General features: G+C 39.8%; 2 protein-coding genes across 3 annotated transcripts in view; one reads left to right on the plus strand and one right to left on the minus strand.

The window, feature by feature from the left end:
* The window catches only part of Ptprz1 (protein tyrosine phosphatase receptor type Z1), a 99,847-nt gene extending 95,429 nt beyond the window's left edge, over positions 1-4,418 (plus strand). The window contains exons 27-29 of the mRNA XM_059256463.1: positions 1,062-1,204; positions 1,920-2,055; positions 3,477-4,418. Of these exons, the coding sequence (XP_059112446.1) occupies positions 1,062-1,204; positions 1,920-2,055; positions 3,477-3,617 (420 nt within the window). The 3' untranslated portion in view covers positions 3,618-4,418. The remainder of the gene's footprint in view (positions 1-1,061; positions 1,205-1,919; positions 2,056-3,476) is intronic.
* An 8,539-nt stretch (positions 4,419-12,957) lies between these two features.
* Aass (aminoadipate-semialdehyde synthase) overlaps positions 12,958-26,913 on the minus strand; it is a 55,507-nt gene continuing 41,551 nt past the window's right edge. For both annotated transcript variants that reach the window (XM_059257425.1, XM_059257424.1), the window contains exons 19-24: positions 20,114-20,281; positions 18,251-18,346; positions 16,398-16,513; positions 15,679-15,767; positions 15,018-15,194; positions 12,958-13,213 (exon numbers count right to left, since the gene is read on the minus strand). In XM_059257425.1, the coding sequence (XP_059113408.1) occupies positions 13,095-13,213; positions 15,018-15,194; positions 15,679-15,767; positions 16,398-16,513; positions 18,251-18,346; positions 20,114-20,281 (765 nt within the window). In that variant the 3' untranslated portion in view covers positions 12,958-13,094. The remainder of the gene's footprint in view (positions 13,214-15,017; positions 15,195-15,678; positions 15,768-16,397; positions 16,514-18,250; positions 18,347-20,113; positions 20,282-26,913) is intronic.

A 26,913-nucleotide genomic window follows, 5' to 3' on the forward strand; every position in this document is an offset into this window, starting at 1 on the left:
GATTTTGAGACATTTGTTTTCATATATAGCATCTCACTTTAGGAAACTGGAGGTCGGAGGTTTATTTCATAAAGGGACATAGTCTGGTTAGTCACACGAAAAGTGAGTCTGGAGTTCAGAGGAGACCTCCACCCCCTTCCCTGATGTTTTCTCATTGTGTTTTTTAATCTTGTTCTGAAGAGGACTGACTGCTGGTGTTTGAAGATCTCTGTGTTGTTTTCCAAACAAACTTTAACACTGAAGATTTCCTTTGTACCTAAAAATTTAGCAGTTCAGACACATCTTTATGTCATGCTTTCGTGGTTTATTAGCATTGATATGATTTACACACAAATAGGATTTCTTTTTTGAACTAAAAAGAAGGGGTTGGGAGATGGACCAGTTGGTAAAGAGCTTGCCAGTGAAGCATAAGAACTTGAGTTCAGTTCCAAGCAGGAACATGAAATCCAGGCGCAGTGATACCTGCCTGTAACCCCAGCATTAGGGAGGCAGAGATAGGAAGATGCCAAGGGTTTCCTGACCAACCGAGATAGCCCGATTCAGTAAGCTCTAGATGGAAGATACTGTTTCAAAGAAAAAGGTAGAGAAAAATTGTAGACACTTAATAGCAACCCTTTACCTACAACACACGTGTACACATGCACACCCCCCACACACAAAGGACTATAAAGGAGATAATGACTTTTTTTTTGGTTTTTCGAGACAGGGTTTCTCTGTGTAGCTTTGCGCCTTTTCCTGGAACTCACTTGGTAGCCCAGGCTGGCCTCGAACTCACAGAGATCCGCCTGGCTCTGCCTCCCGAGTGCTGGAATTAAAGGCATGCGCCACCACTGCCCGGCTGATAATGGCTTTTTTATCCTGGTGAATAGATCTGTTCAAGGTTGATGTCCTATCTCAATGATTTCCTGCCTCCACAATGAGAGCTGCACTGCAAATATAACATTCACTATTTTCATCATCCAGCTTCAGCTTCTAATTTTTTCCCAGTTACTCCACTCCTGATGAACTGTCACTAGCCAGCGTTACTCTTAAAAACACTAATTTGTTCTTTCTTCTCATAGGATGATTATGTGCTGGAAGTAAGGCATTTTCAGTGTCCCAAATGGCCAAACCCGGATAGTCCCATTAGTAAAACATTCGAACTTATAAGTATTATCAAAGAAGAAGCCGCTAACAGGGATGGGCCCATGATTGTTCACGATGAGTAAGTTTCACAGTCTCGATCATTGCACACCTCTGGATATATGCATGATTCCGTTGTCCTCAGACCAGCCTGATGCGTTGTGTCCATGTGCTGATCAGCCAGGCTGGATTAGCCCCTGCCTATCATCACAGGTCACACAGCACATGTCCTCTTTTTTGTAACTCCTGATAAAGGCAAAAGACTTATATATGAACACAGAATCTGCTCTCATGCTTTATAGTGGGAACATTTGTTGATATGAGACACTGTTTCAGCACTGGAATCTTATAGGAGCAACCCTAGGATATGTCTCAGCTATTTACTTCTTGAGAAAGAAGTAAAAACAACTATTGTTTGATGTTTTTGTTTTTGTTTCTGTTTTGTCTGAAAGAGAACTCTTTATCTCATGAATTTTTCTGTTCCTATAACAACAAAAAATGTTCAATTGTGTTATATACCTATTCTATAAAGTATGTAGTTTATATATGATAACCTCAGTCAAACATGTTCTGCTTGCCCCTTTCATAAAATAAAAATAACAAACCATATGCAAACAGTAAGCCTTCTATAAAGGATTTTGTTATTAATGGCATGGACACTTAGTACTGTCTCCATTTCAACCATAATTCTATGCACACAAAAAAGGAAGACACACCATTTCAAGGCTGTGTGCTCTGAGTTCCAAGTGTATTTGATGCATCTGAATGGAGTCTTTGCCCTGTCTCTTTACTGCAAGGCATGGTGGAGTAACGGCAGGAACTTTCTGTGCTCTGACAACACTTATGCACCAACTAGAAAAAGAAAATTCCATGGATGTTTACCAAGTAGCCAAGATGATCAATTTAATGAGGCCGGGAGTCTTCACTGACATTGTAAGTGATGAACCTCATCTTTCATTGTTGAAATATCACTTCCTAGATGGTACGAGGGTCTTTTTTTTTATCCTATATAAGGAAGACCACAGTGGTTGGTAGCATTCTAGCTAAATTACAAGGCTGCACCTTGCAGAAGACTGGAAGACAGAAGAAGAAGAAGAAGAAGAAGAAGAAGAAGAAGAAGAAGAAGAAGAAGAAGAAGAAGAAGAAGAAGAAGAAGAAGAAGAAGAAAGAAGAAGAACCAAATCACTCTGTGCCCTTTTACAGGATTCATTGTGAGTCTTAATATCTGTAGTGGAATTACCAACAAATTGATTTGTTCAGCAAACTGAGGAGTTATATTCCTCAGGTTCAAATATGGGCTTCACAGAACAGCGGGAGCTATATCTCAAAGACTTAAATGTTAGAACTATTAACTCTTTTCTCTAGCCAAGTGCAGTTTCTGAAGTTAACAAATAACTAATTCTTGGGTGCTTTTAAGAGAAAAAAGATACGTTCAGTCAAGAAAGAGACACAGCACTTTCAGTTCCACAGTTTAGCTTAGAAATAACCTGAAAGTTGTTACTATTGTGGCAAAATAATAAGAAGGATGGTGGGAGTCTCAGGTGGATTTTGAAGTCCTGGTGTCACTGCTTAGAGATAAGGGCCTCATAGAAAGATCATTTGGCAGCAGGAAACCCAAACCATTAAGCCATGCAGAAGGATAGAGTGTGAAGAACATTTGGAGTGTGTCTGGTGATGGTGCTGTGCTTTGGTGATACTACAGTCATTGTTGAGCCCTTTCTGTAGATACACAGAAACATTTGATTACACAGCAATTAGAGGAAAATAAGATGCTTATTTTTGAGGATTGGGGATATAACTCAGTTAGTAGAATGCTTTCCTAACATGCACAAGAACTAGTTTTGGTCCCTACCTCCACATTAACTGGATGAATAGAACACATCTGTAGTCCTTGGGAGGTAGGGACAAGAGAGGATCAGGTCATCCTCAGCTACACAGTAAGTTCAACACCAGTCTCAGATGTAGGAGGCTAAGAAAGAAAAGGGGAAGAGAAAAGAAAGAAAGATGTTGCTTTTGAAAAGGTGGTAGGCACTGAGCACCAACAGAGTTCATTTGCGTCGTCTTCCAACTCCAGGAAATAACAGAATAAGAACCGAGTGTTTATTATTGTCCAATGTGCATGGGCTTCTTCTCTAAATTCAATGACCTAAAATCTCATTGCAAAGCAATTTTGGCTTAACCAAATAGATAAAATCAAATGCAGATTGTGCACCTCAGCTGAGTATAAGCCCTTAGTACAGCCCTGTGCTCTTCTGTGAATAGTGCCAAAACGTGTCTGAAATCATACCTGTTTTATGCAAATTCATGTCTATGTTGAACTTCTTGTCCATAATTCCCCTTTCTGTGTTTTCCAGGAACAGTATCAGTTTCTCTACAAAGTGGTCCTCAGCCTCGTCAGCACAAGGCAGGAAGAGAATCCATCCACCTCTCTGGAGAGTAATGGTGCAGCTTTGCCCGATGGAAACATAGCTGAAAGCCTGGAGTCTTTAGTTTAACACAGAAAGGGTGAAGGACAATCCAATCTAAGCATTGTTCTCCTCTTTCTCAAACTAGAAAAATGAGTCAGTTCTGTTGTCTGTTTACTTCCCATGACATGACGGTAACTCATTCCGCTGCCAAATTGACACCATTAACAACGTGTGCCTTTTTGAAAGACTTCTTGTAATTCACTTATTATGTTTGAACTAAAATGATTGCATTTTACAGGATTTCTAAGAAGTGAATTGTGGTATTTTTTTCCATATTGATTTTAACAGAAAAATTCAATTTATAGAGAATAGGAGTCACCATCCTTGGAAGATGTTTGTTTTTAAGTGTCAAATTTTTAGCTGTATTTGTAGCAATCATCAGGTTTGCTAGAAATATAACTTTTAATATAGTAGAGGTTGTAAGTAAATCACTTTATCCTCAATGATATTCAACATTTTACAACTGCAGTATTCATCTGAAGTAGAAGTGATCTAGTAACTTATGTAAATACTGCTCTGGTGTCTTCATGGACCAAATTTATATTTATAATTGTAGATTTTTATATTTTACTACTGTGTGAGTTTTCTAGTGGTGTGCTTGAGTTTAATGATGTAGTTTATTCTCTGGTCTTACTTACTTTACATGTCTTCTAAAATTATACTGTGCTAGCCAAGGAACTAACCCTGTTTCCGCATGTCATTTTAACTCTTGTGGAAAATAGAAAACCACTTGTTTTAAAAGATGTTTTTATGAGAATAACACCTTATCAAACGTTCCTTAAATGGTTTTTATCCAAGAAACTGCAAAAATAAATATATTGCCATTGACTCGTGTTTACTTGTGGAACATTGTGCTGGTCTATGTGTGGTAGAAAATTATGAATATGGGTCCCACTGAGAAAAAAATGAAAAGCCCAAAGAAATAGGTCAGAGTATCCACCTGTGCTTCCTGTGGTAGTTTGAATGTAATTGGCCCCCATAATCTCATAGGGAGTGGCACTATTAGGAGATGTGGCTTTGTTGGGGTGGGTATGGCCTTGTTAGAGGAAGTATGACACTGGGGGGCCGGCTTGGATGTTTCCTGTGCTCAGGATACAGCCCACTCAGTCAGTCAGTCAACTTCCTGCTGCCTTCTGGTCAAGATGTAGTCAGCACTACATCTTCCTGCATGCCACCATTCTCCCCACCATGATGATAATAAACCGAACCTCTGAAACTGTAAGTGAGCCACGACAATGAAATATTTTACCTTATAAGAGTTGCTGTGGTCATGGTGTCTCTTCAGAGCAACAAAAACCCTAATGAAGACGGTGTTCCCTGTGGTACTCTGCGATCTCACAAAATTTTATAATGTTGAGTTCAACACAGCTGCTGGTGCTGTCACTATAAAATGTACCAATAAACAATTGGAACCTACTTGCTTAATAAGCAGAACCACTATGTATTTCTTTTGCCTATGGGATTGCCATGGCCTGAATATGCATGACTCCCCCAAACCCATGTGTTAACATTTCCACCCCTAGGTTGACAAGAGAGAAAAGGGTCTGTCATGGTAGGGGAAACAGAGGAACAGGAGTAAGAGGCTTTTGGGCATGCCATATCTTTAGGCAGGAAGCAGAGAGAGAATGGGAAATGGGCCCTGGCTATAAAACTTCAAGGCCTGTTCCCCATGACTCGCTTCTGTCAAATTCTATAACTTTCCAGAACAGCACTACAGAGTGTTCAAACACAAGTCTATGGGGGACATTTTACATTCAAAACACAACAGTGTCCTTAAATAAGAGAGACCTGAGAGAGATCCCCGGAATCTTCACACAGTGAGAAGACCACAGCTGAGTATAAAGAATAATAATTTAAAATTTTTTTTGAAAAAAAGCAAGCTCTTGCCAGATCTTGAATCTGTCAGCATTTTGGCCTTGGATTTTCTGAGTTCTAGAACTGCGAAAAAGAAAATTATGTAGTATATAGATACCTGAGCATGGCATTTTGTTCTACTAGCCAAGCTGGCTATGAAGAATTATCAGAATGTTGCCAAAAAAGAGCATCATGTGCCAGGAAGTGATAGAGCTTTTGCTTCAGAGCCAAGACAGGCATTAGAAGCTGCTGGGCTTGCTATAGACTCCAGTCTAAACAAAGGTCAACCTAGTCAAGAGGGTGGAAACCAGAAAGACAGCCTGGGACCAGAAGGCCACACAAGAGTGGGAAAAAGACAGAGATCCTATGTTATCATTAGGATCTAAGAGCTATGCGGAACATTCCTGGAAGGTATGGCAAGCTTTCCTCATCTCTGGAACTCTTGTGGTAACAGTACATTGCAAAACAAGTTATAAATAATGATGCTGGGTTAATAGGTCAGGTGAGCCTCTGGCAGTCATCTCCATTCATTACTGAAACTTCATTGTTTCATTACATCTGTAGCTGTTATCTACGGAGTTTAATGTGATAGTATCTTATTACTATGACTGCATTGTGATCACATAGTCTTTTGACATTGCTAACTGTATTTTATTACACATCCTTAATTAGCCTATCATTCTCAAGTTTGCAAAATATTTCACCTGGAATACCAATATGCTGAATGTATGGTGTTCTGACACATTACAAATCTCCCTCTTTAGTAAAAGTTGAGATATTACAATTGGTAGCTTTAAATAATGAAGTAAATAAATGAACAACACAACACTGGTATTAAGAATCTAGACACCATTAGCCTTAAATTCTAATTCATGAGGGTTTTTTTTTAACCTCGTAAGATAAGTGTCTTTAAAATGAAAACAGAATTTGAAGGAGTAAGAAAAACATAGCATGAAATTCAAATGTTTCATTACATCCATAATGATAAGAAATTCTAACTAATCCGTCACCAGTGGTGGTTTCTAAACAGCTCTGAAGGCACAAACTGACCTTAGAGTATCTTTGCAAGGTAGGCTAATTTGAAATGCCTCCCTCCACAATTTTATACATGCCACTCACCACAGCTCTTTGCTTCCTATTTCCTTATTTTAGTCCCATGGTTGTTATAATAGTTCTGAATTATCCAGAGAGAGATGGGCTGATGCAAAGAATTTATATTTTTCTTACTAACTTAGTTGCTCTTATATTAAAAAATTATCAGCCTTGACGATTTAAAAATTAAGGTACTAAAATAGCAAATGCTATTATTACACTTATTTCAAGTAATTCCTTTTAAACAACATAGGAAGTTGAAATTATGCATTTCCAGGCTTTCCTTATGTGTGTGTGTGTGTGTGTGTGTGTGTGTGTGTGTGTGTGTGTGTTTTGTGTTGTGTTGTTTGTTTTTAAACACTGTTAAATAAGAAATCTTCCCCAGTTGTCCTATGTGGTATTCTAGTTTGAAGCCCATGAGAACACATAAAAAGGCTAAGGGAACTATGTAGAAAATACACACAAATAAAATTGAAGCCAAGAAGGCTGAGAGCCCTGGAGTTCTTAGTGCTGTTCACAGAATCCACTTCCCTGCCACTGTCCTTAGGGCACCAACCTGTGGCGGATTGTTATTTAAAAGCCCAGCTTTGCTCCCATGTCTCTTGACACTCATCCAATTTACCAGTGGAACAGATGACCCCTTGGCAGTCATGACTGCCAAGGTTGAGTAACAAAATGCTTGCATCTGATTCTCTGGGACATTGTCTTGGAACAGTGCCACCAGGCTAACACAAGGCCACACAGCAGTGGAAGGAATTCATGGTTCTGACCCCAAACCCCAGCTTCCAGCTGATATCTAGATGGAGGTACTGACCGTGTATGAAGTGAGACATTGAAGTAGCTTCTCCTGGTCACCATCAACACAGTCCAAGTGACACTTCCTGGGACATATAAGCTGTTCACACTGAGCCAGGCCCTAACTGCATAGTGAGGAGCCAGATGAGTGATTGACACTTTAAGCCATTGTACTTGGGGACTGATAAAAACCAGAAGTATGCTGGCAACCAGGTGGTCCTTTAAAAATATTTTTTTAGGTTGTCTCAGCGGCACATGAGTACTAGCTGTTCTCACACCTCTTGTCTTGCTCCCCTCCTGTGTTTTACAACATCTCTTCTGCTTTCTTCCCTGCAAGAACTCAACTCCATTCATTTTCTCTCCCTTTTAGTATTTCTCTCAACCTGAAGAGAATAAATCATTTTGCGAACAATTTGCTAACCCAACAAGATGTAACTTTTCTCTTGATTGGGACTGTCCTGTTTCTGTAGGGAGCTGTTTTTACCTATGCCAGTATTGATGAAATTATTAAGGCCACTCCACGTAGTTAAAAGGAAGATTTATTTAGTGGGTAACTTACAAATGAAGGGATAGGTAGGTCGTGGGGTCTGGGGAAGGTGTATCACAGTCCAGCGGTGTTCTCTGGAACTCTGCTTGGTCAACCTCCACCGTCAAGGGTCCAGAAACTGAGAGAGCACTGGCCCATCCAGATCTCGGATCTCCAGGTACCTCCTTTGGCCCTGCCTTGTAGGTGTGACAGTTGCCGAAGCCTCAATGGGGGTTGGAACTTCCAGATCAAAGCTGGAATGGCTACCCACTGCATGCCAGCCTCACCATGGACCAGGTTCAGGAGAAATGACATTACCACACTAGAGTCAAATGCCTGACTAGCTGTGCTTGACAATAGCCAAGAGTAACTGTCACTCAAAGAGGAGAGCAGTGGCCATGCCACCTCACCAGGCTCTTCTAGATCCAAGGTTTATGTGTGATCTGTTCATTTCATATGCATTGTCAATCAACAAAACTGGGAGGCTATCATACTATAGCAATAACTAAAATCGTAGAGACAAAGCCTCTTAATTACCTAACAATTTAGGACTCACTACTGTATTTTGTCCTTTGTGCTAAATAATAAAAATTAGGAAAGACTGCTAAGACTAAAAGATTACAAGGAGGAAGAGGAGAAGAAGGAAGAAGGCAGTATTTGATTGGTTCTCAACTACTAACATGTATTGTTGCAAGAACAGCCAGCATTTCCCTGTAAGCCTTTTCAAGTCATGTTCTGGGTAGGTGGTGTTCCATGTGTAATGCCAGCACATGGGAGGCAGAAACAGGAGACCCCAGAGCAAGCTAGCTGGCTGGACTAGAAGAATGAGTGAGCTCTGGATTCAAGTGAGAGACTCTGCCTTAGCATCTTAGGAGGAGAGAAATCAAGAAATCAGAGAAGGCACTCAACAACCACCTCAGGCCCCCATATGCACACCTATGCATGAGCAACATGTCTACACACATGTAAATTTGCATACACTTTGCATGCATATCACATACATGTGCAAAAAAAAAGACTGAATTTCAAAGATATTCTTTGTAAAACAGATGGCTACTGAAATGTATCATCTACTTTGGGTGTCTTCAGATAATGAATTGTTTCAGTATGAAGTCTTACCACCCCAGGTAAGTCATTTAACTCTGAGACACATTTTCTCATCTGTAGAATTAGAGGACTGACCAATCACTGTGGTGCTCTCACCTCTACAACCATTTTAAACTCCTCATTGTGAAATATGGAAGTACATCTTTTTGAGTAGCATGAATCTTTGAAGCATCTTCCAAACATAAATCATCATCCTTCCAAATAAAGTTTCAAAGTTAAAATCATAAATTTCGAAGGAAAAATGTTATTACAAGAAAAGGGGAAAATATCTATGCTTTTGAGCATCTACTTTGATAGGTGACAGGCATCTTCTTTAGCCTTTATACCAACCCTGGGCGTTACCTCTACAGAAAGAAACAGTACTACTTACAAAACCAGTGAACTAACAGTGTCTCCTGAGTCTAGAACAAGGAAAACTTGGCAATAGTGATACTTCATTGGTATTATCTGGAAGAGACTAAAAGATGGAAATATGGAAGCTATGAGGATTAAGTTTACCAGAATAATTAGATCAAAAGTTCATATTTGGGGGTCAAGTATACCAATCACACTTTTCTAATAAAGTTTTATTAGGACAGTCATATTGTCTATGGCTCTTTTTGCCTTGCTGATCCTAGAAGAGTAATATGCTTGTATGCTTAGAACTTATTCATGTATACCTTACCCCCTTACACACACACACACACACACACACACACACACACACACACACACACACTGCTACCTTTACTTGAAAGCTCTGAAGGAAAACTTCATATTGAGCCAGTTGAGTCTGATTGCTCCTAATTTTGTTCAAGCTCATTGTTGTTCCTTTCCTATCATCGCTAACAAATATTAGTCATTACACAGTAAAAGTACAGGTGTGTGTGTGTGTGTGTGTGTGTGTGTGTGTGTGTACATGCTTTTTCCATGCTGACCCTTTCCAAATAGCACCTGATATTTTCTTATCATATAACCCATGCATAATACTAGATGATCTCAAAGGAGGAACTGGTTTCACATTCCAGAAGAAAAACACTTAAAGTCAGATGGGTACTTAACAGAGTTTTAAAGCCAAAACTATTTCTATAAAGAAGCAAAGACATTTTACTTGAAATATAATCTTTTTATAAGTTGGAGATTATGTGCATATATTTGCACATATACATATATATGTGTACAAATATATACATATATGTATATATCATAATTCATGGATCACACACTCCAAGTGTACAAGTTCCTGGTTTTCAGTATATTCAGAGTTGTGCCATTGTTAAAAGGTTTATTAGTAGTCATTCCGTTTTCCTCTCAATTCTCCGAGCACTATATAGAGATGTGTTTTTCTGAATGACACAACATGAAATTACACAATAAGTGGCCTTTTCTGTTACAGAATACTTTGTGTTCATCCATATCATATGTAACACATACCTCATTTCTTACTATTGAGCAATAGTCCATTGGGTGGATATTCCACATTTATTCATTTTTTAACTGGTGAGATATTACAAATAATGTTGTTATTAATATCCAAGTACAGGTTTTTTATAAGGATTTCTCCATTGTTCTCGGTTATTCTTCAATAATCCTTTCAACATCTTTGTGTCTACACTAACATTCATTATCTTTTTTATTCCTGCCATTCTCATGGGTATAAAACAGTATCTCACTGTAGAATTAGTTTTAATTTTTCATACTATTATTAAACTTTTGTGTATCTTTAGGGAACTGCCAAATCCAAACTTCTGAACACTATTAAAATTAGGTTATCTTTTTCATATTGAATTATAATAGCTCTTTATATATTCTAGCTACATATTCTTCCCTAAATAAATGATTTACAAAAAAAAATCTGATTCTCTGGGTTCTTTGGAAGTGTGCGTTTTTATTTTGTAGCACTTTCCTTGGAAACTCCAAAGTTCTTAATTTTTATTTTGTCCAGTTTGTCTATTTTTTTTCTTCTGATGCTTGTGATTTTTGCTTCAATTACTTAATAAACCATTGCCTAATTCAAACCCATGAAGATTTATGCCTATGTTTTATTCTAAGATTTTTACAGTGCTAATTCCTTTTTAGAATTTTTTTTAGATGCATCCTTAGTCAGTTCTTATATCTTCTATGAGGCAGTGATCCAACTTCATTGTTTCTGGTTATTCATGTTTTCAATCATCATTTGAAGAACAGGTATTTCTCTTCACTGAATTGTCTTAGCACACTTTTTAAAAGGCAATGGAACAAATGTGAGTGTCACTTCTAACCTCTCAATCTTATTACTTTTTTCCTTTTTTTATTTTTTATTTTTATTTTATTTTATTTTATTTTACAATACAATTCAGTTCTACATATTTTCCACGGATTCCCTTGTTCTCCCCCCTCCCGCCCCCCTCTCTTTCCCCCCAGCCCACCCCCCATTCCCACCTCCTCCAGGGCAAAGCCTCCCCCAAGGACTGAGATCAACCTGGTAGACTCAGTCCAGGCAGGTCCAATCCCCTCCTCCCAGGCCGAGACAAGCGACCCTGCATAAGCCCCAGGTTTCAAACAGCCAATGAGCACAGGACCCTGTCCCACTGTCTGGATGCCTCCCAAACAGATCAAGCCAATCAACTGTCTCACCCATTCAGAGGGCCTGATCCAGTTGGGGGCCCCTCAGCCACTGGTTCATAGTTCATGTGTTTCCATTCGTTTGGCTATTTGTCCCTGTGCTTTATCCAATCTTGGTCTCAACAATTCTTGCTCATATAAACCCTCCTCTTTCTTGTTAATTGGACTCCTGGAGATCCACCCGGGGCCTAGCCGTGGATCTCTGCATCTAGATCCCTCAGTCATTGGATAGGGTTTCTAGCACGACAATTAGGGTGTTTGGCCATCCCATCACCAGAGTAGGTCAGTTCGGGCTGTCTCTCGACCATCAAGAAATTAGACATCAAAATGCCCAACAGTCCAATTAAGAAATGGGCTATAGAACTAAACAGAGAATTCTCAACAGAGGAAACTCAAATGGCTGAAAGACATTTAAGGAATTGCTCAACATCCCTAATTATTAGGGAAATGCAAATCAAAACACCTGAGATACCACCTTTTTTTCCTTTTTGATGCTATTGACACTGTTTTTCTAAAGCCACTTTTGGTTCACTGATTCATACTTTACAGAAAGGCAAATGCTGTAAGTTATTCCTGATTCTGCAGTTTTTCTGAATTGATAAATTCAGGTATTTTCTTTTGTATTCTTTTCACTATGTCTTTGGGTTTCCTATGCAGTTCTTGGAGATTCTATGCAAATAGAGTTCATTTTCTTCCTTTCGAATACAGACTTTTTTTAATCTTATTTTGTTGCCTAATTGCCATGGCCTAACCCCTCAAAACAGATTGAATCACTGTGGCCAAGTGACAACATTCCTGTCTTACTTGTGGTGTTAGGTGAAAATCCTTCAGTATTTTGCCATTAAATATGATACAAGTTGTGGGTTTTTCACGGCTGTCTTTTATAAGGACATCCCTTTCTATTCTTAGTTTGCTTTGTGTTTTGTGGTGGGTTTTTCTGTTTTGTTTTTATCGCGAAGGGGTGGTAGAGTTTTTCAAACACTTTCTCTGCTTGTAATAAAAGGATAATGAGGACTGTGAATTTACTGTATCAATTCTCTTTTCCAAAAATTCAAGAGAAAATAATTTTCAAAAAAATTTTTCTAAATAGCTCATAACTTTACAAAAGGCATGAAACATTACTTTTGCAGTTGTAGATATGTCAGTCTAAAGGTGTCTAGCAGAATCGATTTGAAAAATACAAAAATATAACTACATGCAATTTTTTTCTGGCAAAAAAATAGTAGAACTGCATTTGCTGATATGTTCCTATAAGAAAAAAGAAGCACAATAAATTAAACTATGATCATCATCACTTTTACATACACAAAAATACACAATAGATTTATTAAAGGTCTCTGTAATGACTGGCATCTTCTACTCCAAAAGTTTTACTAAAATAGAGATTTGAGTTTCAAAAACACCATTGCATTAACGTACTCAAAACATATGCTTCATGTTTTAAATGAGTCATGCTCAAAACATAAAACTTCATGCTTTAGCACATTGATAAGCATGTTTGTCATACACAAATTGACAGCTTTGATGCCTAAAAAATGAATTCCCATTTATGGCTTGATTGTGCTCTGTGTATTAAATACAATGCCTTCTGCTTTAATCCGCTCCAATATTGGCCCGTAGATCTCCTTTGTAAATGGCCCCATTAGGCCTTTGGCTTCAATTTCACCTAAAAGAAAACACATTTTTGATTTTCAATTTAAAGGTGATGTTAAAGATCTATTTCCATGTCAAGAGTCCAACACCAGGCCCAACTGGTATTGTATTCCACAGTTAAGGTGTTCAATCTAGATGTGACAATAAAGAGAGAACATGGAAAATTAAAATTTGAAATTCTTTACAGAAAGTCCCAACTTAGACCCAGAGAGGCTAAGTAACAAAAAGGGCTCCAGGGGGACACGTGATCTCCCTGGACTTTGTGGGTGGACTGTGGCGGGTGGAGATGGGAATAGGAGGGATCAAGTCGGAAGGGGTGTGGAGGGAGAGAGAACAGGGAAAGATGACCGGCATGGGGGGAGCATTTGGGAGACTATGTGGAGAACGAGTGCAGTGGAAACTCCCTGGAATGGAATCTACGACAGTGACCCATGGAGGAATTCTAGTAAAGGGGCATGTGGAGCCTGAACCAGCCTTCTTCTGTAACCAGGCAAGGCTTCCAGTCGTGGAACTGGGATACCAGTCCAGCCACAGAATCTTCGACCTTCAGTTTGCCCTGCCTGAAAGATGTGTTGGAGTAAAGGAAGCAGAGAACTTGTCAGAGCAGCCAACCAACACCTGGTCTAACTTGAGGCTCACACTATGAGAGGGAGGGTTCACAGGGACTCACAGAGACTCAATTGGCAATCGGAGAACCTGCATGGATCTGTGCTAGGTCCTCTGCATATATTTTATGGTTGTGTGACTTCTTCTTCTTGTGGGACTCCTAACAGTGGAAACAGGGTTGTTCCTGACTCTTTTGCCTGCTCCTGAGACCCTTTTCCTCCTCCTGGCTTGCCATGTTCAGCCTGGATATGAGGGTTTGTGTCTCATCTTACTGCATCTGTTATTTTATGCTCTGTTGAAATCCCTGGGAGGCCTGCTCTTTTCTGAAGGGAAACAGAGGAGGACTGGAACTGGGGGAGAGGGTAGGGGACTTGGGGGAATGAGAGGAGTAGAGGGAGGGGAAACTGCAGTCAGGATGTATTGTATGAGAGAAGAATAAAAAAAGGGGGTGGCTTTATGGATTTCAAGTTTGTTAATGGAGTAAAAACATTAAGAACAAATTATTCTTAGAATGTGAGCTTTGTCCAAGCTAGTGATATGCTTTATGACAGTGTGCCCCAGTGCTAGGAAGTAACAGGGAGTCACAGATACCAATCAACCACAAAGTCACCCAAGGAAGCAGCTGATACTCTACAGGGGCCTGTGTGGCTGAACTGCGCTTTTCAGTTCTTCAGCTCTATTTAATATATCTTCCCTTAAAGTATCTTCAAACTCACAATAACTATTCACAATAAAAATGCCACTGTAAGTCATGGAACACCTTGGAAATAGTTGTTCAGTGTGTATAAGATGCTAAGATATGAAAATTAATAAACCACAGTCTATAACCTGATGATCTACAAATGAACACCTTCTGCTAATTCAGAGCAACCACTCTCTAAAACTAGAAACAAAAAGGGAAGATTTTTAAGAGACAGAGGGGTTAAAGATACCATCAAAACAAGCCTGAGTTTCCACTTTCAATATGAGGAGACCTTGGCCCACAGATGTTGAGCTATATCTGTTCCATCATTCAGAGGTCCTGTGACTGTGCTGGGTGAAAATTTGGTCTCATGTCAGGGCCTATGCTGACTTGTCACTGTAGTGTGGCCCCCATCCAGGTATCTTCCAAGACTGCTCATTTTCAATAAAGCAAACTCTTTGCTGTCTAGGCACTGGTTGACTTGAAGGTAAAGAGGAAACAGACCCAGTCCTGATGAAAGTGAACTTACCATCCAGCAACATTTTAGCTGCCATGGCTGTCGGTAACCCCACAGTTTTAGCCATTGCTGAAAAGCCATTGAAGTCTCCATAAACCACAAGATCAATGATCTTATTTTCTAAATGTCCAGAGGGATGCCTGATGCCAAAGCTGTCTCTCATCACAATCATATCTTTTTCTTCAGGGCCTTAAAACAAATGCAAACATTCTAAATCATCATCGTAGCTTAACTATTATTTGTATTTTATCTTTCTGCCCTTCTCTGAAGTTTCCCATCCAATTACATATGATCTCTAGATAACCATTTATGATGCTTTTTACCCAAAGATCAGTGAAAACCTCAAAAAAAAAAAAATGAAAACTTTGACCACATTCGTTTCTCAGTATCGAGTAGTCTGGTTGGTGTGACAAGAAAGATGGACACTTGCTCCCAAAAATATTGCTTTGGTATTTACCTAATACACTAAACACAAAACTCTTTTTTCCTTCTCATGGTTTCTGAATTCATTATTTCCTAATCATTTTTCTGTTATTGCCTCAGCCCAGTGCCCTTTCCCTCTTTTCAAATCTCTCCCTTTCTGTTGTGTGGCTGCCACTCCCGAGACCAATCCTTTGTCCAAACTGTCTTGTGATTCTTCTTCAGCAATGTTTAGTGAAAACCCATAACCTACCATAGGAGAGTTTTGAGACCAAGTGCTTGGAGAATGCATCCACAATAGACTCTGCCTGAGGGACCTGCTCATCCCCCAGTAAGCCCAACCTGAAAAGCACAAGTGTCTCTGTTAGTTCACAGCCTATGCATGTTCTCTAGGGAGTAGAAAAGAGCTCCTGGGCTCTTAGGCATTAACTCACAAGTTCTAAGATTCACTTAAACTGGAAAATGGTAATAATAGGAATGCCTTAGCTTCAGGATCTCCCCAGATTCCCTGAGACACTGCTTCATAGAGCAGGGCAAAGGGGTATAAAAAAGCTCATGTTTTATGACATTTTAAGAGTTAATTTACAGATTATTTGTCTCACATTAAGTATACTTGTATGAATAATATTCCATAGTCACATGAACGAATATTCTGCAGTCAGTAGGGGAATACTCAGAGAAATCCCACTTTATCCAGGAACGGAGTGAGAAAATGCTTCAGAATAAACATTTTCCAGGTCATAATTGCCATCAGATTGCTTCACTTATCTACTTTTTTATCCCAATACAAACATAATATATTATAATCTCTCTAAGGCCAACCTAATGAGCATTAATTAGCTAATAAACAGCTAACTAATCAAAGACAAATATTGTGTGTGGTATGCCATAGCCTTTCTTTGGCCAGAAAGGACTACATCATTAATCACTGGTCCAATGTGTTTTGATCTAAATGAATAAAAGGGCCCTTACCATTCAGCAGCCTCAAGCTGGGTACTGTCCCCTCCCAGCTTTGTAAAGACAACTTCCTTAAGCTTCTCACATGAAGAGGAGCGGGAAATTCCAACTAGGTCACATAGGAGCTGTTTCTGATTGGAAAAAGAAACATGGAAAGTCTAAGCTCCTAAGTAGTAAAACATCAATTATCTGAGAAATAAGTCTATCAAGACATCAGACATCAAGTGGACCTCAAGTTTGTTAGAAAAAAATTAAAATAGGAAATTGAAACATAAATTACATGTGTATAAATAGATACATATGCATGCATGCATATCGATATATCACAAATGCTTGGGATTCCAGAACAATGTTTAACAATAAAAAGTCAATGGTAAAAAGGGGAAACACGAAAACACTTCCTGGTCATGTATCTTCTCCATCACTGTTTTCACCCATACTCCACACACACCCTGTAGCCATCAATCTGGAGCAGGTTAAAGTACAGGGGACTTACTGCTGTGGTTGCCAATGGCAACCAGAGTTCTTTTGTCACTTCAATAGATGAAAAAGACCTTGCAGGGAATCAAATTTCAAAAGAACACTTAAAAGAGTGGCCATAGATTTTTTTTTTCTTCTTTCTAAACAAAACTTTTTCCAGGGTCCTGGAAGGAAGCTAGGCTCCAGATCAGAAGTCAGCCAATTGGTTCCCAGGCCCAGTGTGGCTCATTGCCTGCTTTATGAAATAGGAGTTCACTGGAAGATGTACCTACCCACGTGTTTATGCATCATCTGTGGCAGTACTAGAGTGCTCTGCAGAGACTGCTTGGCCCACAAAGTCTAAAATGTTTACAATCTGATGCTATGCAACAAGAGTGTTGTTTGTGTTCTACACAATAACTAACAGCATCCTGGGAGACCCAGGAGGAATATACTGCTTCCCAGCCTACCTGCTCAGCTGCTATTTAGATGCCAGCCACTAGTGGGAGCTCTACTTGACATTCAGCTATTCTAAATTCCAGTCCAACTCCAAGACTCCAGGATATGACACAGAAATGCCTAAAACTCAGTAATAAACTTATTACTCATGATCATACACGGCCTAATGAAAGGAATGGCAAGATTCATACCAGCACCCTCCCAAATATCACACTCAGTGGGTCCAAATGACCTACACAACTGGAAAATTCCAGAGTCCAAAACAAAGAGTGAAGGCATCTCCTTCCAGAGGTCAGGGGCAAGATCCTGTGGAGTGAGTACAGGAGCAGACCAGGCACATTAGCCCATCAACTTCTCCATCTTCCCCAAGTGCGGAAGGGGGAGATGTTCTCAGGACTCATCATTGTACATCAGCTACAGAAAGGATGCTTTGGAGGGGGTTTTTTGTTGTTGTTGTTTATTTTTTGTTTTTTTTTTTGTTTGTTTGTTATTTTGTTTTGTTTTGTTTTGTTTTAGTTCTCTGCAAAACTTATCTCTCCCTGGTGTTGGGGATCTCCATTTGGCCGGGGGTGGGGGTGGGGGTGAGGCATTACAAACCACGCCCTCAGCATGCCAAGGGGTGCCTCTCCCCTGGAGCTGTTCTCTCCAGACCCAGCCCCTTAGAAAGCCTGCCAAGGGTCAGCTCCTCCCCTGGGGCTGCCCAAGACCATGCCTACAGAGTATTTAAGACGTGGTCTGCCAGACCCATCACATGATTCCTCTTCTGCCTTCCCAAGAGTCACCTGGGAGTTGCTTTGCTCTGTTTATTAGACCTGGACTTATTAATTTGGCTTGATTGGCTTATTGCATTGGCAGAGGATGCCCAATGACTGGAGATCCAATACTTATCAACTGGGTCATCTCAGAAGGCATGTGTGCAGCGGACAGCACAGAATTCTGGAGATACTCACCCAGGTGAGAGGGTTGGACTCAGGTAGGAGGGCAGGATATGCTTCTCTGTTGATGAGACCCAACTTTACAAATCCATTCAAGGCTTTAGAATATCCCTGAAGAATTAATAAGTAGCAAATGGATTATTTTCCCTTAAAAGACAAATGAATTTTTAGCTATTTTTTAAGCAAGATCTACCTTTACAACTAATTAAGCTTTTTTTAAAGAGTGTTTTATCTTTATAACTTATTTGGAAATAATCTTCATTGCTGATATATTAATAGTATCATAATTCAGCTGGTTCACATAAAAGACTTTATAAATGGGCCCTTTTTCATTGTCTCAGTACTATGTTATATGGTATGTTCTGGAAGCATACAGGCTAATTTCCTGGTGAATTATATAATGCAGTTTAACAGAATATTATTTGATAGAACACTCAGATTTTGATCTTTTCTTTATTACACTGCTTTGTGTTCTCTTTACGTGCTAAGGATCCGTTCCAGGGCCTTGTACATGCTGGGAAAGCACTCTATCAGTTTAGTTTCTATCTATTTTGCTTTCTGGTGATGGAAAGAACAATAATCCATATCCCCCTAAAAGCAGAGAACTCATTCTACAGTGAAGAGCTAGGTATGTATAGGATATGGGGAAGGACACCATGCTAGGACTCCTTTACCTGGTTTTCTCATTTTGAACATATTTATAACATCTCAAGTGTGATCAGCTGAAGTTTCTATTTTGTGTTTAAGAAAGAATTTCAGATCTGCTTTCAGGAAGTCCATCTAACCCTGTCACTTCTCCCAGACTCAGTTCAGGTGTTTGAAATGATGCTAACCTCATCATAAGCCCTGGAAACATAGAGGACACTGATCTCAAAAATAAATCACAGCTAACAAAACAAAATTTATATGTTTAGCTGTTAGGAAAAGGGGCAGTTAGTTACTCACGATGGATTTGAACCTAATAGACCATAACAGGAAGCTGGAACCAACTTGGTACTTCGGGGAACCTGAGACCACTATCATCTTACAAGACCGAGAAATGAAGTGCTCAAATCCAGGTATACCTGAAGCTGGCCTCCTGCTTGCTCCCTATCCCGGGAGAGTCAATAAATTCACTATTTTGAGTTGGGTCTCCTAACAATTTAATAAAAGGATTTTTTTTTAAACCAGTAAACTGTGTTGGAAACAGAATGTCCTAGCTGCATAGGGGCAGAGAATAAGCAGCAGTTGAGTGTTCAGCCCAAAACAAGACATTTAAACCATCCCATGGAACATTGCAGAAGAAGGAACAAAAAGACTGTAAGAGCTGGAGGGCTACAGGGAGGAGAGAAGAGAGGTGTCATATTCTAGACAATACACAGTCACTGCAGTTATGAACTCTCAGTGACTGTGGATGACGGCAGTGCATATGTATCAACAACCAGGCAAGGGTGGAGGAGGAACTCAGGGAGGAGCCTCAGTCCCTCACTGCTTAATGATTTCCTATGGATAGAGTCAAGAAAAGGGGGAGACACTACCTTCAGTTTGTACCCACTGGTAACCCTGCCAGACTTCCTAAGGGATAGTACCAATTCAACGATCAGACAAATAGCCCTGATTAAACTAAACAGGTCATACAACAAAACCAAGTCATAAACCTTGGGAAGGGACACACAGGGAAAGGGTTGGGTAGGTGGGGAGTGGGGGGACAAGAAGTTTAGGAGAGAGTAACCAAAATGCACTATACAAAAGTATGAGATTGCCGAGTAACTTAATAACTAACTTATTTTCTGAAAAAATAAACTCGAACTTGGTTTTTCATTCTAATTATTAGAAAACAAATAAGCATATACACTACTTACATCAAAACTAGCAATGTTTTTAAAATATAGCACTTACCTTATATCTCAGTGTACCCCTCAACAACGTGTGGGCAGATGGAATCCCATAAATTTCAGCATATCGTGTACTATCTCTGTTAGGATACCCTTCCAAGTTCAGGCCTGGGAAGTAATCCATGGATGTGACAGAGTCGAGAAAAGAGACTCCCCCTGTCACATTCACAACCTGAGGAAGAATGAAAAATAGCTGGGCTTATCTGCATTAATTATTAATGTTTAATTAATTATCATTAATTAATTAAACAAAACTAGCAGAGCTTTGAAAAACATTAATGAAACTCTGATTGCTACTCAGCATGCTATTAGCCAAGCTGCTCCTCTTGGAATAACTTGCCAGACTTCCCCCCAAACTTTCACATCCTAATACACTTTATTTTCTAAACAAAAGTCTCGTTTTCAATTGGCTTTTGCTCCTGGTTAAAATAGTATTATGCTGTATTAGGGGTTTTTTGTTTGTTTGTTTGCTTTGCTTTGCTTTTTTTGTAAGCTAATAGCATCAAGTATGCGTTCAATGGCTTGTATGCTCTGACAGCAATGGCAATATTCCTTTCTTTAGTCTCATATCTCCTCTGAATACACCAGGCACTAGTCTTGCACGTTTCACTCTCCCAACTATCATTTACTGAATGCTCATTACTGCATGTGCCAGAAATGACACACATTGTAGCGAGAACAAGGAAAACAATGAATAGGATTCAATTCACATCTTTTGTTCACTCTTTGTTCACTGGAAAAGCCTTTGCTGAATGTTCGGCAATCATCGGCAACTGCACAAAACTTGAAGCGCATGTTGAAGAGGCAGCAGAAGGAAGACCTCCCTTCATAACAGAGACAATGCCAAGACTACACAATGAAGCTCAAATACACCTTCCTGCTGGTGAGAAGCTAAGCCCTGATTCCCTAGAGCCCCGTACCCCTCCCCAGCATACATTCAAAGTGCGAGGAGACACTGTTTCATGTTTAACTTTAAAGTATTACATTTCCTCTTAGAGCTTGAAGTCTGTGGTTGTCCTTGAGATAATGAAAAACATTCTGGAATGATAAAATCAGGGCTGAGGCTGCTGTCAAGCTGGACTTTGTCCTGCTGGAAACAATTTGACCGAATTTCTAAAGCTGCACAAACTAAGCCTGCAGGAGACAGTTGCCAGGGTTCACAGGGATTTTCCCAAAGGAAACTGGGCTAAAGGCAATGGTGCCCAGAATACATTTCTGGATGAGCTCACCTATATTGAAGCGTAAGAGAGACAATGGAAACTAATTCATACACTACCGAGGGCCCACAAAAAAAATGGGCTGCAGTGTACATAGGATGGGTGAAGTGAGATCTTTTCAGTTGAAAAGATCACTTGCAGTAAGTATGCCTTCTAGAATCTCAGAAAGAATCCCAAGAATGTGAAGAATGCTTCTCATTTAATTTGATCAGAGCCTCTTCTTTAGACTGTATTAAACTTCTTCTAATAGAATTCTAGTTTTAAAAACAACCTAATAAAGAAGCCACAACCTGGGTCTCTGTACCCATCTTACTTCTGAAACCTACAGCAACTCTAAAGTCCTGCTTCTTCAATTGAAGATCAGGATAATTTTTAAAGAAAAACTCTTGCCAGGCATTGTAATAAAAATCTATAATCCCAGAGTTTGGAGCCCTGAGACAGGAGAATTGCTAAAAGTTCGAGGCCAGCCTAGACTATATACTAAGACCCTATATAATAAGAAAAAAAAGGAAGAAAAAATTACCAACTTAAAATAAATCAGCAAGTTTCATAAAATCAGATAGTTTAAACTGGCTGCTAGTGATTCACTTAGAGAAATTAACAGCCGATGGACCTGATCCCAAATTAACAGTGTGGGTATGAGGAACTCAGAGTTAAACAGAAGCAGACAGATAGGGAGAGGGGTCACTACCAGGTAATAAGGATTTGAACTTCCAAGATGGCTGGTTTCTTCCTCTCCAGGATGCTGGCTTCTTCATCAACCTCCTGACCTGAGACAAAAGCCTGGAAGCTTAAAACCTGGTGAACTTTTTTTTCCCACTATTAGCCCCTCTCCTTAAGGAGAAACTGAATTTGGGACACCCAGGCTCCCTCTACACACACACACACACACACACACACACACACACACACACACACACACTCACACTTTGCAGAGGGTTCTTTTCTGTGCCTTGCTGTGTATGTGTGGTTCCTCACCACTCTTAAAAGCCTTTCTTCACCAGCTGCTTCTGTCTGCTGCATCTCAAAGTTTCCCTGCTGTTACATATTGCACATGAGATTTTTTTCCCCCCGCTATTTGATTATTTAACTGGCAAAGGAAACGAACCAATCAAGACGCCTGCCCTGTAACATTTCTCACCGTTTGATAAGCAGCTGGCAATCCCAATGTCCTGGGTTCAAAACAAGCCCTGTCTAGTTCAATATACTATTAAGAACTTCAATGGAGACATTAAAATACATCTGTCCATTTTGCATAGAAAATGCATTTCTCTCTGCTCAGACAATGCTTGTGCCCCAGACCCACCCCCAGCAGAAGTATAGCACATTACATGTTGTGGTTGCAGGATTGTCTGAGTCCAATTCTTTTTCACACACATACATCACCTAACCAATGAGGATCACAGGCCTATATCTTAGAATAAATACTCAAATACTCAAAATAAGTAATGAATCAGCCTACCTCCATCTTGGGCTTGAAAGCCATCTTATAGTAAAGACAAACTAGGCTCATCCTGTTTATGATTAAACCTCTGTTTCTCAAGGATTGGACTATGCCCCATCTTTAACCTTAACTACAAATAGCTCTGTACTGCCTGTTCCTGGAAATAACAACCATGCTTTTGTTTAAGAAAAATTATTACTATCTTGCAATCCTTTGTTTCAAAAGGTTGTTTTGACTACCTGTTTTTATGGCCACCTTACAATCATGTCTTTGTTTCAGAAGGTTGTTATGACTAACTTGTTATGCTTATTCTCTGCTCCGGTAACCCAACCTATTTTGCCCTACAAATCCCCTATTTGTAAACCCACTATCCCTGAGCTATAAAAACCATCTCTTCCTCATGTCTAATACTGACCTGTTCAACCCCACCTTACAGAGAAGCAGCCTATGTACATGAATAAACAAATATTGCTTTAATTAATTTAGCCATGATGATTTGGGTCGATGGTCTTTCTCCTTGAATCACTGGGATTAACCACTAAACTAATAAGAAACTTAGCACAGTAAAGGTACAGGCTGTCATTTACTTGGGACCATCCCATCAGTCTTTTGGTGTTTTATGTGCTTACTTTTAATCCATGTAATTACACATTTTTTTTCTGAAGTAAAAACAGGCTGTGAGTCACACAGAAGCAGATTTGTGCCTGTCTACCTGACCCATTGCCTGTATTCTTTCTACTGTATCACATGAACATCTTCATTTTGCTTACTTCTAGATCAGTATTTTCAAAAGGATATTGGAACACTACAGCATCTAGAATCCTTTTACAAGCGCATCCTCCAAAAGCCATGCTGGAGTGGCGATGGGCGCAGGAAGCAATCAGTTACTCTTGATTTTCTAAAGGGGAGGAGGGGGCCTGCTTCCCACATGTATGAATTTCCTACTTTCCATGGGAAGTGTACTACCATCTATGAAGGGATGGAACTAAGAGAAGACTGGTCACTGCCTCCAGACACATGGGAGGTGGTCAGATTTGCTAGGAGTCAGAACAGTACTAGTGACTAGAACTCACAAGAACATAGGACAAGGCACTATGCTCTAATTCACAGGCTCCTTTCTAATTACTAGAAAAGTTTCAGGCTTGAACTTTAAGCACAAAGCAGGGAGGGCTTCATCATTATTGTTCTGTAAATTCTGTAAGGCCTCCTTTGTGGCTGAGGGTGACAGTGGCAGAGGGGACAGAAGGACAAGAACATGAGAGACAGTTTTTAAGAAGCTTATTGATAAAGATTGGGGAACAGAGCTATAGACATGATTCATTGAAAATTTTTAGATGCAGACAGTCCAAGTACCTAAGTGTCAGACACTCTGATTGAGTTCAGACAAAAGGACAGTGAACAAAGGCTGGAATGGCTAGGAAACTCTACAAGAGGAGATCTGAACAAGACCTTGAAAAAGTATCATTTTAGTAGAGAAAAGAGAAGCATCGTGTTTTTCTCTTCAAATCCTCCAGTGTCAGAAAAACGCAAGAAAGCCCTCCATTTTAGAAAGCAAGTTAAGGATGAAAAGGCAGTGGAAGGGGGGAGGAAGTGGGGGGAGACACTTCAAATTCAGCAGATACAACTTGTGCTGTCAGAAATGACTTGTTGCTTTTCCTGAACTCTTGGGAGCACTGAGTTCTTTCCAAAGCTAGTATTTGCCAAAGACTTGGGGGATGCCGATAAGTCGGCTGTTAGGCAGATCACAATTGACACTTAGGCAGATCACAATTGACACAGCTTCACTAACTCACACCACAAGAAGGCTGCAAAGCGCAATACAGTAGGGCCACACACCTTTAATCCCAGTACTCAGGAGGCAGAGGCAGGCTGATATCTGTGAGCTCCAGGCCAGCCTGGCTACAAAGCTAGTTCCAGGACAACTATTACACAGTTAAACCCTTGTCTCAAAGAAAAAAGAAAGCAGCAAAGTGGCAATTTTCATCCTTGTTTTCAGACAAGGAGCCAGTAATGTCAGGGCTAGAGCACAAAGCCAGGCTTCTGATATTGATGCCTCACTAGTCCCTGAAGGTATATGTCACTGACTGCCTCTTTAACTTTTGTCTTTCTCATAATTTATATGCCCTCCTGAACAGAAACATCATGGTCAATGAGAGCAGACATTTTTCCAGCCTTTGCATATTACTCTGTACCAAACATGAGCCAGACAGACTGCAGAAGGTGACAGGGGCTAACACATGAAGGGAGACAGGCTGAGGCATGTAAAAGAAAGCATGATTGGTAGAACATCAGGCTCAGATTCTGTCCCAAACCTTCACAGGACTTCAAGACAAGTTGGAATGCCAGTGCTCCATCACACAGCAGAGCCCGGTGCCTGGGGAACTTTATGCTTGCTTGGCTTCTGGAGACACTATGAAGGATGCCAGCATGTGCCCCAGAGCTCAGCAGTGCCTTCCTCATCCTAAAGCATCCCCCTAAAATACCTCACTAGCTTAGCAGTGTTAGACACAGCTGTGATCCTCTGGTTACTAAGTCATTTACTAAGTTACTAAGTTCTCAAGTTCTGCTGCTTGTTAAAAAATCACTTGGTGAGCTTTGAAAATTTGCCAAAGTTTAGCAAATTAAAATCTTCAGGAATGAGCTTTAGGCATCCATACTTTTCAAACTTTCATTATGATTCATTCAATGGGTAGCCATATCTATGAGTCATGATGATATCACAGGCATAAGTGACCAAGGCTGATAGAAACACATATGTTGTTTCATAAGCAATCCTGTCAAATATAAACTATGTGACTGCTAACTATACTCATTCTATAAATACCTTCCTCGTAGCTAATGGTAATTTTATTCCTCTCTCCCTAAATATTATCTGGAAAGGGAATTTTCAAGTGACCTTACCACACACAAATACACAAAAGATGAATGTTTGAGGTGACCATTATGCTAATTACACTGACATAATCCTTGCATAAATAAATGTGTTACATTGTATATCATTTATGCACGTATCAATATAAAATTCAAAATTTAAAGAAAAAAACTTTAGTCCTGAAAAAAATTTAGATTCATATATAAGCTGAAAATGTATAACATGAATATTAGAAAAAAATATTTTTACTATAGATCAGAATGCATGACTTATCGTGAAGGGCCGAGACTGGAGAGCAAGGTAAGGGAGGTGCCTAGGACAGATGATTCACAAAAGAACCCTCAGTCCTGATACATTTTCTTCCCAAACGTGAGTCTTCCCTTACAGTTAGAAACACAAATACAGAGGTGGCCAGCTGTGGCTTCGATGCCTGCTCTGCCACTTGGATTCTCTAACTGCAGCTGCGTTGTGTGGCTCACTCCACTTCCTCCTCGTATCCGTGTTCTGTCAGGAACGACAGCTCTCCTGCCTGCCTGGCCCCTTCCACTTTTTCAAGGGTGAGCACATCCTCTTCTGTTACACTCCGCTCCCCAGCCTCAGTCTCTCCACACAGGCTAGGCAATTGGACTCTTGACTGTAGTTCTGTGACAAATTAGACTTTTGGAAATTGTTCCTGGGATGACAGTTATTTAATCCAGCTTCTAACTCCCTTAGCAAAAAAAGGAATCTGATAAAAAGAAATGGTTTTGGAGGAGTTAATGACACGGCTCAGCTAGCAAGGGCATTTACACCAAGCTTGAGGATCTGGGTTTGAACCTACTTAGTAGGAGAGAATCAGTTCCCACAAGTTGTTCTTAACCTCTGGAGTAGCACCATGATTCACAGAGGTATGGATGCACATGCACACTTATACACATAATAAAAAATTAACATTAAAACAATTTTAATAGCATTGTAGTTAGTTGAAACCAGGGTTGACTCTCAGAGGATGGCCTTAGCCATCCTCTCCATGCCTTGATCTCATTTTTATAAAATAGTGAAAGTAATACTAATAATGCTAGTAGATAGCATATGGGGAAGAAATATTAGTTTCATTCTGATGCACCAAACCCGCATGCAAAGGGGCACTTTGTAGCCACGAATTCTCTGAAATCAGGAATGTCAGGCTGTTAGTATAACAATCTTTGGTGCCTATTTCAAAGTCTAACAAGGTTTGTGTCAAACTGAAATTACTTGAAAGATAATCAGCATTTATGTACATAAATAAGATA

Source organism: Peromyscus eremicus, chromosome 3 (assembly GCF_949786415.1).
Source record: "Peromyscus eremicus chromosome 3, PerEre_H2_v1, whole genome shotgun sequence".
Taxonomy (NCBI): domain Eukaryota; kingdom Metazoa; phylum Chordata; class Mammalia; order Rodentia; family Cricetidae; genus Peromyscus; species Peromyscus eremicus.